We start from the raw sequence: 12,754 nt of genomic DNA, 5'->3' as shown, positions 1-12,754 counted from the left end.
TTATTGTATATTTAGTGACTTCAACACCTAATCTACCTTCCTTTCCTGAGAACTGAATAGAAAGCCTTTGTTCCTGCCCTCTCTGATTACACGTTACTAATTATTGTCTGAAATATATGATCTCTTTCTGACATCATGACTGAACAAGAAGAAATAACACTGTTGGTAAGAGCTCCAAGTGACAAGTAGAAACACAGAGCAAAAACTGCTGAAAGAAAGCACCTTTATTATACCTGACTGACAACATTAACAATAAATTTAAAAAAGGATTTTTGCCAATATAAACCTCTGGGCTTGAGAAATACAGAGGAAAAGAACTTGATAATATGTGTTTAATTAGCTTCACGTGACTTACCCTTGAGATATGAATCAATCTTTTTTTATTACACATTGTCAAATATGTGTAATTCGGTGGAATTCTGACCTGCCGCAAGAGTCTGATCTGCTCCATCTCCTCCCTGAGGTGCTCCATCTTTCTCCTCATGGTGAAGCTTGGGTCTGTGGAGCTAATGTCTTGACGATTTCCACGGGAGAAGGCTAAGTAGAAGAACACATAGTCGACATTATTATCATGTTCCTTTTCAATGCAAGCTTCCCCTTATAAACTAACCTGTCTGATCATTGAGTCTGGTAAATCGTTGAATTTTTACACTGTGTAAATGTGGTCACTAAATATCTTCTTTCTTTTCATCACGATTTCCCATTACATTTTAATAGAGGAAGTTCTGAATAATAAATGCATTTAATTTAGAATTGCTCCATAATTATTATTTTTTTTCATCAGTTTGTTGTTGCTGCCCTAGATAAAATGTACATTAACACTCTTATGTGAAAAAAAAAAAAAAAAAAGTGTGAATAACTTCAGATATAGGCCATTCTAGAGAATTGGTTTAAAGTCCAGGGTTTACACTTAAAGTCAAATGTCAAATTCCCTGTCTACCATTGACTGGTTTTTATGCTTTCACAACCATAACCTAACTGTAACAATAGGCAAAACGCATAAAACCATGCAATAAAAAAAGAGTGTACTGTACAGAAAAATTACATGGAAACTAAAAATTTAAAGCAACAAACAAAAATCCCTGATATTTCATGAAAATAAATATAAAATTCAGAGCTGGAAACGTCTTGGGAAAAAAAGAAGAAGTATTTTTTCAAAAATTTTGTATGTATGCAAATTGTATAATATCCAAGGTGCACATTTCTAGTTATTATGCAGTTAATTCTCATATTATTTCTCATTTTCTGAAAATTTGTCACTAACAAAACACAGTAATATATAATTTAATAAGAAAGGTTATATTGACTTATTACGATTTTGCTTACATCTATCTTGTTAATGTATATTTTTCTATTTTATTAAAAGGTTTTCAGAGGTAAATTAATGACAGTTACAATTTAACAATATTTCAAGTGTGATTTATGAAATTAGCAAAATTTTTCATTGTAAAAGGCAAAAAGTTGATCATAAGTGCGAAATCAGTAAGGATTCATTAGTTTGATTATACATTGAACCAAACACTATAATAACATCTTAGACTATGTTTTGGTAATGTTTTGTTAGCGATCACATCACATTGCAGAATTTTAACTCGCATACTAAAACATAATAAAATATTTAAAAAGTGCATAACTATACCATCATTTTGTTTATTTCCCCAAAATAAAGGATTATGTGTTCCCTTTTGTCACTACTGATACAATAACAACAGGTTTCGTTCGTGACTGTTACAGTAGTGACACTTTTAGGGAATAACACACAAAAAAACAATGTCACTACTGAAACTTTACCAAATGTTTTGGTAGTGACAATTTTAGATATGTTTAAAACCTAACTCAAAGATGCTAATCAGCACATGGTTAGCTAGCATAGTTCTGAACAGTCATACACATAACATAACAACCAAATGTTATGGACTCCCAAAAAAGTGTGCTTAATTGCAGAAAAAAGGTGTACGGTAGTGTATCGGTATCTGTTTCACACACAGACTTTCAGGCATTTGAAAACAATTTACCTTAAAATGATAGGACCTATGTACTCCTTGTTGCTATGAGAGAGGGGGACACTGGAACATTTCCAGATCATAAATTAAGTAGTGTAGTTAAAATCGTTCTCAGCCAATGGACTAAAACATTTCGGTAGTGACATGAAAAATGTGGGACGTATTTTTTACAGAAAGTTTCATGATTTACTAAGATAATATAAACTACAAATTTAGTAGAACCTCACTTTTTAAAATAACCCAAAAGATGTTTATATATGTATATTTTTTTATATATTGGTTTCACAAGTTAAAATTTAGGGGTTAGGGTTCGGGACAGCCACCTCCCAACTGAAAGTACCCAATAAATAATGATTTAATATATATTAATCTTACTGATATTTTAAATATTACTGTGGGTTTCAACAACAGTATACATTTAAGATTGAAATACTTAAATGCTTTTTAAATATATTTTTTGGTTGTGGGACAGCTGTTTGCACCAATTCTGTAGAATGGCTCTTTCGTTTTTTTGTTTTTTTTGTTTTGCTTTGTTGTTTTTTTCAGTCCAGACTGTTATTTACAGGATGAAATTACATTAGACTTGGCCATTAAAAGGCCAAAACTCTTTTTTCCCTCCCTTTTTCAGAGTGTTTCCTACACTGTCTTATTGCTGTGAGGCCTAAAGTAACTTACATGAACAATAAATTACAGAAAGCAAGTTTTGTCTTTCTGCTGATAATTAAATATTTCAAAAATATAACCAGCATAAATAATAAAAAGGGAAGCATTTGTGGGACTGATAACATTGCAAAACAATTGGTTTTACTATCGTGTGCAGCATAATTCTTATTGTAGTCCTGTGTGACAGGAAGTACTGGCCTTCCTTGTGTTTTCCACTGAACTGCAATGTCATTAAAAAAGGAAAAAGAAATGATAAAGAAATACCACTAGTTCAAAACCACAGTTTGCAACAATATCTTTCCAAAGAAATTCCGATTTAACAAAGGTGGCGAAGGGTATCAAGAGGATTGAATGAGACATTTGGAAACACTGCTGTTTTCACTGAGCTTAAGTGCTGACTTCAGACATGATGCTTGTTTGTTTAAAGTGTGATTGCTAGAAATTGATTGTTTAAAAAAATGCTTTCCCAAGCTGCCAAGCCTTGGCAATAGCAGCATGAAGATCAAAGAAAAAAAGACAACCTGTGATGAGAGAAAAGGAGAAGTTAACACTTTACCTGATCTAGGTTTCAGGCCAAAGACAGTTAGAGTTGTGGTGAAATCACTGGATCGTATTCCCTCCTGTAACAGGACAAATATGGAAACATAGCTGGATTTAATAATGAGTTTTAGTTTATGCTGACTCAGATAGTCTGTTTTATGCTTTACACAGATGTTTCTCTTTCTCCTGAATTTTGTAAATTCAGTATCCTACTTTTACAGAATGAGACAGGGCTACAAAAATCAAAACATCTGACCAAGTTAGCACGAACTTCCGAAACGTTTTACAGACCGCATTCACAAAGAGCAGATTTGTAGCTGATAACTATTTATTGAGCATAACTAGAAATATATATTTTGACTATGGACATTTCTATGGTTGGAATCTTTGACAAAGGAAGAAATAAGAATTTTCTGGAAAATATTTGTTTACACTATATATGTTCATGTTGTAATTGGTCATGGAGGAAGCTAAAACTATGACACTGTCGATCATAACATTCTTCTAGAGAGACTGGGAAACTGGGTCTGACTTTCTGGGATGGAATATAAAATTTAAAAAAATTAGACAAGCCATGGATTTTGGGACAAGATGAAAATATCTCATATGAACTAATAACAAAAAGGATAATGACAACAAAAGACTGCACATTTAAATTTAACACTGCAACAGAGGACAGTGTGAAGAAAATATAACCCGCAAGGGTAACACTTTATAATAACGTTCAGTTGTAAGTCATTTATAAGTGGTTAGTTAATGATAAATGTTTAATAAGTGATATGCTAACAATTTGTGTATGTTTTGTTAATTAATTTACAAGTAATTTACAATTAGTTAATGATGAACTAATGATTTACAAAACATGACTTTGCAATTCATAAATGATTAATAAGTGATATGTTAGTATTTTTATATATGTTTTGTGTATTAAGTTATAAATCATTTACAAGTGATTAGATAATGATGAACTAATAATTGTCACACCCCTGGGGCCTCATGTACAAAGACTTGCGTTGAATTATTACTAAAACATTGCGTACGGACAAAGCTGTAAATGTGCGTACGCAGTAAAAAAATCAGATGTATGAAACACTGCGTACGCGGAATTCCACGCATATCTCTTTGTACATCTGAATTAACGTGAAATTGAGCGCACATGCACGAGCGCAAAACCCCTCCCTGCCTCCTCCCCCGTATTAATATGGTAATGACTCCACTTTGGCAAAACCAAACGAAAAAGCAAGCAAGAGAAACTTAACAGAATGTGATTTGAAGGTACTCCTCACCGGTAGACCGGAGAAAAACTGTTATTTGCAAGTTTGTAAAAAAAAAAAAAAATAGAGTGGGAGAGTTTAGCTGACGCGGTTAACGCAGTGGGGTCTGAACATCGCACTATGAACGAATTAAAAAAGAAATTGTCATGATCGGGGCTGTGGGTTTTCCCTCAGCCACCTGAGGTCGCTGTTTGCACACACTCCTCTGATTCTTCACGTCTGTTTTGTCATTAGCACTGATCACCCACACCTGTTCACAATTACTATCAGGACTATAAGTATCATCTCCACTCACTCTGCATTCATGTCTGCATTGTCTCGTGTCATGTTTGTTTTTCATGCTCCTGAATTCCCGGACTCAAGTTATGCTCTAGATCTTGTTTATTTTGTGTTTAAGTTCTTATGTTTAGTTTTGTGCCGTGTTGGCCTTTTTGGTTTATGTTTATTTTGTTTGTTTAATTAAAAACCCTCTTCCTGCACTTGGACCCAGACCCTTCCTTCTCACCGTGACAGAATGCAGACATCACTGATGGGTCCAGCGGGGAGGAATTTTTTTGAAGAGGCGGCGGACGCACGTTTGGGGGCGGTGACAATCTGCTCTGTTCCTGACACTGCCGGGATGTCTTTCGAGGCGGCGTCGGCCAAGCGGTTTGAGTTCATTTATGCCTGCTTGGCGGCACTGGACACCCGCAGCGCCGAGGCTGCACGGAAGGGTCCCTGCTTTGCGGCCGGGGCGGAGACGCTCTTTCGCGGGGATGTGGCGACAACCGCCATCCCTGTCTCTGACGCTGAGACGGCTGCGCGTCCTGTTCCTGACGCGGCGGTGACAGCTCTCTCTGTTCCGGACGCGGCGGTGACCGCTCTCTCTGTTCCGGACGCGGCGGTGACCGCTCTCTCTGCTCCTGACGCGGCGGTGACCGCGCTCTCTGTTCCGGACGCGGCGGTGACCGCGCTCTCTGCTCCGGACGCGGCGGTGACCGCGCTCTCTGTTCCGGACGCGGCGGTGACCGCGCTCTCTGCTCCGGACGCGGCAGTGACCGCTCTCTCTGCTCCTGACGCGGCGGTCTGTTCCGGACGCGGCGGTGACCGCTCTCTCTGTTCCGGACGCGGCGGTGACCGCTCTCTCTGTTCCGGACGCGGCGGTGACCGCTCTCTCTGCTCCTGACGCGGCGTTGACCGCTCTCTCTGTTCCGGCGGCGGCGTTGACCGCTCTCTCTGTTCCGGCGGCGGCGGTGACCTCTGACGTTCCTCAGGCGGCGAGGCCAGCTCACGTTCCTCAGGCGGCGAGGCCAGCACACGTTCCTCAGGCGGCGAGGCCAGCACACGTTCCTCAGGCGGCGAGGCCAGCTCACGTTCCTCTGGCGGCGTCCGCTGACGTTCCTCTGGCAGCGAGGCCAGCTCACGTTCCTCAGGCGGCAGCGTCCGCTGATGTTCTGCTGGCGGCGAGGCCAGCTCGCGTTCCTCTGGCGGTGAGGTCCGCTCACGTGACTCCGCTGCATGGGCCTGGCCCGCCATCCCTCCCCCTGATGCACCTTCCACCGTTCCTCCTCCCTCCAGAATTTTGGTTTTGGGAACGTCTGGAAGCCGTTCCCTAGAGAGGGGGTACTGTCATGATCGGGGCTGTGGGTTTTCCCTCAGCCACCTGAGGTCGCTGTTTGCACACACTCCTCTGATTCTTCACGTCTGTTTTGTCATTAGCACTGATCACCCACACCTGTTCACAATTACTATCAGGACTATAAGTATCATCTCCACTCACTCTGCATTCATGTCTGCATTGTCTCGTGTCATGTTTGTTTTTCATGCTCCTGAATTCCCGGACTCAAGTTATGCTCTAGATCTTGTTTATTTTGTGTTTAAGTTCTTATGTTTAGTTTTGTGCCGTGTTGGCCTTTTTGGTTTATGTTTATTTTGTTTGTTTAATTAAAAACCCTCTTCCTGCACTTGGACCCAGACCCTTCCTTCTCACCGTGACAGAAATGGTCCGATGTAAAGGTGCAGGTTAAGAGGAGAACAGCGGCGACTTAGCCTACGTTTCAGCGCATCAGTCAGAGTCATAGAGCGCAAGCAGATGAACATCGTTGTCTTGTAACAGTAAAATATCTTGTTTGAATAAGTGCAACGTTGTCTTTATGAAATAAACAATAGTAGGCCTATGTCTATAAAGGTTCATATAATGCCTCACCACACGGTGTGATGTTGACATAATGTGATTTAGTTTGACACAAAGCAACCAAGTGATCCTTGTCAGCTAGGTAAAATATTTTATAAGAAATTTCTATTTTGATTTTATGGTTATCTGCTGAATTTGCTGATGCTTGTAAATTACATGATGTAATTTATTAACATTTCATCATATTATATAGCCTATATAGCCATTGAGAGGGACATCCCAGTGGATCACAGTGTTGTTTTAATTAGTTTACATAAGATATATATATATATATATATATATATATATATATATATATATATATATGTAGGGATATCAGCGCGAATCAAACAATTTGGGAGAGTCGATTAAAAGTAAAAACACTACAGACTCACATTCCACAAGAGGCCCGTCATAAATCTGACGTTTGATAGCCTGGCGCCAGACCGCCAGCCTGAAGCCAACCTAACTAACTAAGAACTCGCAAAATTAACACAAAGACACTTCTTCATAATCAAATCCTTCGAATAAGGAGATTGTCAAATTTGGAGCAAGTAACCAAGATTAATGGTCAAAGAGATGCAGATCTTGAACATCACATGAGTAAAGTCATTAGCGATATGGTTGGTTTTCCCCCACACACAGGACACAACGGAAATTCCTTCCCTAAACTTTTGACCTCCCAGCTTAGAGAACAGACCCTCACAGAAGGGCACAGAAAACTGTCTATTGATGTACATATGCGCCTAAAATGTGCTAAAGAACTAAGGAGCAACTCCTCATTTCTATGTATAACTTCCTATCATATATGTAACCCACACATTTGTCTATTATGTTTTAATCACTCATTGTGTATGTCCCTTTTGATAACTATTGAATAGTTTAATGGTTTATATTGATGTTTGATATGCACGGTCTGGAAATCGCATTCTCAAAATGTTCCTGTAATTCAATTCTTTGCGAAATGTATTATTGTCTTGTTATAGAAATCATGTCCAAATTTATCTCTGCAAAGAGCGGGATTTTGGGATCACGGGACTAATAAGATAACATGGTGATTTATGGTTTGGAAGGTGGAACCAGCAGCCCACCGGAGTTCAGCCAATGTTCTAATTGGTCAAGACATCATTTTGGGAGGTGTCCAAAAGCTGAGTTTAAATACCAAGGACACCCTCAAATCTCTCTCATCTCTTGCAACTTTTCTTACTCCTTACAACGCTCTTCACGTGCTTCGCGCCGCCGCGTCTCGACGCCGCCTGGCCTGAATGCCAGCCTCCTCATCTAAAGGAAACATGAGGAGATCACCACACTTCTATCTTTTTCTTTAATCCTTTTTTATTTCTTTCCGTTGAGAGTTTCGTTTCTAGTTAAGTTTGTGCGAGCCGCGACCGACCTAAACGTCTTCGCTGACCTCAACTTCAACAGCACGCAACTCTCATATCCAGCCAACGCCCAAGCACACAAAGGACCACAGAACCAACCAATCAGCAACCTCGGGAAAGCCCCTTTCTGAAGCGACGCAACTAAAGGAATTCCCAAAGGCAACGCGCAAGTAACCTCCAGAATCTTACTGAACTGGTGCATTTTGATATAAAGTTTAATAACCTCTTTGAGAGACTCAATACGAGGGTTAATTAAGTGATTGATGGTTGTTCAGGTCTAAGCAATTGCACATGTTGCTAACTTGGGACTTCATATTTTCATTCCTTTAAACTCATTCTTTCCTCACTTTCTCTTTCTGCAACCTGTGTGAATGCGTGTGTTTATGTTAGATTAGTTTGTATGTGTTAGGTTTATCCAATAAATTCATATTTTTATTAAGTATCTTGTGTTTCGTGCTTACAAGTTATTGCCTTAAACTGCTGATTTTGCTACTGTGCTAATATATAGTGTTTTCACTATATTCTGGATAGTAATATCCATTGCAGAGTTCCTGTTAAACGACTTGTGAAAGAATCGCGGGTCGACTCTGAAACAGCCGTAAAACAGCGATTCTGTTCAAATTCCCTATTGAATCATATTCGATTCCCTTTGAGCTAAATTATAAATTATATGTGTAATTAATCCCTTTTACAATCTTACATATATATATATATATATATATATATATATATATATATATATATATACACACACATAAGATATTTACATACCCTCTATATGTATATTATCTGTATAAAAGTTATTAATACTAATTAAATATAAAATAAGAATATTATTGTGTGTTATTTTTTTGGTGGTGGAGGGGTTGGGGGGGGGGTGCCCTTTTTTCAGTTTCAGCACATGCCCCTCAAAAGGTCTGTGCACGGCTCTGGTGCCACCGGCATTTCAGCTGCCAAATCGCCCGCTCTACAAGTGCAAGAATGGGCATCATTGTATCTGCGCTCTTGGTCAGTTTGTGGGTTGTTGAGGGGGGTTAACAGCCACGTCTTTAATGGATAACCGCGGTCTCCTGATATGCAGTTAAATAATTACGCTCAATAAAATAAAATAAAGTAAAACTTAGCTGTTTCCGATTCACGTATCCAAATTGTTCTTCAGATGGCGCCTTTACAATGTCCGTGCAGTCGATCGCTTGCGCTTACATTAGGATAACCGGTGATCGCTGCAAATTGCGCTTTGTTTGGCTGGTCAACTGCATGGTATGGAGACCTTATATACCTGCTAGACATGCGGATGATCCCGTCCCATACAGCTGGCATTGCACGACTCAAAGACGACTGGCTTAACCCCGAGCGGTCTGCCAGTTCCCTTTGGAAAGAACCAGTTGCCAGGAAACCAAGCGTTGTCAGCACCTGTAAGGGAACGGGTAATGCGTGGCTCCTCGCTGTCTCTCTTTCCAAATTTGGACCCAACTCAGCACAGAGCTCCAAGAGGATAGCTCTTGGAAATCTGAAACGGCTAATAAGCCAGTCATCATCGTGGGCCAGAAAATCACTGTGATCCCTAAAAACGCATTCCCTTCGGATTTGGCCATTGACAATGTCCTCCAATAAGGCCAACACTGCCATTGCCATAGACTAAGGGATGTATACATTTGCAAATGCTTTTATATGTTCTAAATCATATAATTGGTAGAAAAATATTGTCTCAATTAACCCATTTTATCAATTATAAGTTAATAGCAATGTTTTTCACATGTGTTGGTGCGATACTTTGTAGTGTGCAATTTAAAATAATTGCCTCTAGGAGTCGCCAAGGGAAATAAAACAAACACACGCACAAAAAATACACGTACGCCAGACATGGAGTTGGCGTGGATCAACGCACATTCTCACGTTAATTTCATCGTTAGTAAATCCAAACGTGAGCGTGAAATCTGGCGTACGCAAAGTTTTTGTGCGTACGCAGCGTTGATACATGAGGCCCCTGGACTTTGAGTTGGTTTCTCCCATCCATTTCCCCCCGCTGTTTTCTGTTACTTGGTTTTTCCCATCATTGCCAACACCTGTGTTTGTCAATCACCCTGTCTATTTAATGTGTGTGCTTACCATCATGTCTTGTCGAACGTTAATTGTTACCACGCTGTGTTCACCTGCTTACCTGCTTCACTTGGATTATTAAATACCTTCACTTTTACTCCGTCGTTGTTCGTGTGTTAAGTGTAAACGTGACAGAACGTTCGACCTAAACCGTTTATTTTTTGTGATTTCCACAAAAAGGGAAAGCGCCATTCTGGGAGGTTATACCACCTTTATCTTCCAGGATGGCAGGGATCTTGAGGACTACGTGGAGGAGTTTATTAGCATTTGCCATCTTGCTAGCTGCGATGACGTCTGCCTTATAGAGGGATTTTGGTGTGGACTGGATGATGACCTCCGCTTCGTCATGCCCAAAGGTGAACCATGCTGGACCCTAACTCAATACATTAACATCTTGCTGAGTGCATGGGGTTCAGAGCTTTGCCTTGACGAAGCGGAGGAGGATTACAACTCCGTCCAGTCACACCACGCAGACGTCTCGCAGCACGACCCAGAACCCAGCCAATCACCACCCCGACCTGCGGAAGACCAGCCAGAGCCCACCGCTGACGGAGAGCTACCTCCCGCCGCGACCAGCGTGCCATCGCGAGGAGGAGCGACAGAGCAGCTGATCGCCACGGAGCCTGAGTGGCACGAGGCGTCAGACCAGGTGCGTGAGCCGGCTTCAGTAACCGCGACGGTGGAGAGGTCAGTGGAGGTTGAGAATGCTACGGACAGCATTACCCACTGCACCACCACTGAGGGTGAGCTAAATAGGATTCTGGGACATTGTGCTATGAACAATACTATGGATTTTTCTATGACTGATATGGATATTTCTGAGGATGTTTGGACTGAACTCTCTATAATCTCTGAACTATCTACCTGTTATAATTTCCCACCCACCCTCCCTCAGTTACATCAGTTCAATAACGAAAATGTTTCAGCCATGTCACCACTGCCACCTGTCAGTCCTTCTGCTCACCCTCAGCTCAACATCTGTGCAGTGGGTTCGCCGCAGGACTGCCAGTCACCATCGGCGTCATGGCTGGAGGATCCCTTTTCTACGCCTCCAGCCTCAGAGTCCTGGACTCCGCCTCGGCCCTCCGACCCTGCGGCTCCACCCCGTCTCTCAGCTCCCTCGTCTCCACCGTCGCCCGTCGGTCCACCAGCTTCACCGCGCCCCATCGTCCTTCCGGCTCCGCCCCGGTCTGTCGTCATCCCACCTTCGCCTAAGGATTCCACTCCTCCGGCTACGCCTCGTCGCTCCATCCCACCGGCTCCGTGGAACTCCTCCATCCCTCTGGCACAGCCTCAGTCCTCTGTCGCTCCGGTTCCGCCGCGGACCTCCGGATCTCCGCCTCCGCCTTGGTCGCCAGAGCCTTGGGTTCCACCTTGGCCCTCCGGATCCTCGGTGTCGCCCGGGATCATCGGCTCTCCGTCTCCGCCTCGGGCTCTACCACCACCTGCTCCGCCTCCGTCGGTCGGCCCCTGGAAGTCGTCAGCCCACTCTCCACCATGGCTCCTCCCTCCATCAGCTCCACCGTGGGGTTCCATCTTGGCTGCGGTCTGGGTATCACCTAGCTCCTCCTGCTCCGGATCCCTCCCGTCTCCTCCTTGGCTCCTCCCTCCGTCATCACCACCATGGATTATTCAGTCAGCACCATGGACTTCATCTTTTTCCCTCCTCCCGGGAGTCCGTCCTCCGCCAAAACCCCCTCCTAGAACATTGGACATTATCTTTCTTGTTGGTCGGCGCGAGGACGCGCCTTTCCGGGAGGGGGGTGTAATGTCACACCCCTGGACTTTGAGTTGGTTTCTCCCATCCATTTCCCCCCGCTGTTTTCTGTTACTTGGTTTTTCCCATCATTGCCAACACCTGTGTTTGTCAATCACCCTGTCTATTTAATGTGTGTGCTTACCATCATGTCTTGTCGAACGTTAATTGTTACCACGCTGTGTTCACCTGCTTACCTGCTTCCCTTGGATTATTAAATACCTTCACTTTTACTCCGTCGTTGTTCGTGTGTTAAGTGTAAACGTGACAATAATTTAAACAAAAACATGATTATACGTTCACAAATGTGACCCTGGACCACAAAACCAGTCTTAAGTCGCTGGGGTATATTTGTAGCAATAGCCAAAAATACATAGTATGGGTCAAAATTATTGATTTTTCTTTTATGCCAAAAATCATTAGGAAATTAAGTAAAGATCATGTTCCATGAAGTTTTTTGTGAAATTCCTACTATAAATATATCAAAATGTAATTTTTGATTAGTAGTATGCATTGTTAAGAACTTAATTTGGACAACTTTAAAGGTGATTTTCTCAGTATTTTGATTTTTTTGCACCCTCAGATTCTAGATTTTCAAGTAGGTGTATCTCGGCCAAATATTGTCCTATCCTAACAAACCATATATCAATAGAAAGCTTATTTATTGAGCTTTCATATGATGTATACATCTCAGTTTTGTAACATTTAACCTTATGACTGATTTTGTAGTCCAGGGTCACAAATGATTAAGTAATATGCTAACAATTTACAAATCTGTCATAAGTTAATTAAAAAAATAGCATCATGAAATAATCAAACAGATCCTTAGTAAGTGGTTAATACGTTACTAGCTGATATATTATTTGTCACTTAAAAAAATAATT

General features: G+C 41.5%; 1 protein-coding gene across 1 annotated transcript in view; it reads right to left on the bottom strand.

The window, feature by feature from the left end:
- lrch2 (leucine-rich repeats and calponin homology (CH) domain containing 2) overlaps positions 1-12,754 on the bottom strand; it is a 96,958-nt gene that overhangs the window by 6,755 nt on the left and 77,449 nt on the right. Inside the window, exons 17-18 of the mRNA XM_073840036.1 lie at positions 3,223-3,286; positions 425-537 (exon numbers count right to left, since the gene is read on the bottom strand). Coding sequence (XP_073696137.1) covers positions 425-537; positions 3,223-3,286 — 177 coding nt within the window. The remainder of the gene's footprint in view (positions 1-424; positions 538-3,222; positions 3,287-12,754) is intronic.

Source organism: Garra rufa, chromosome 5 (assembly GCF_049309525.1).
Source record: "Garra rufa chromosome 5, GarRuf1.0, whole genome shotgun sequence".
Classification (NCBI taxonomy): domain Eukaryota; kingdom Metazoa; phylum Chordata; class Actinopteri; order Cypriniformes; family Cyprinidae; genus Garra; species Garra rufa.
Note: the sequence above shows the minus strand (reverse complement) of the source record. Positions and strands in the feature narration are given on the sequence as shown.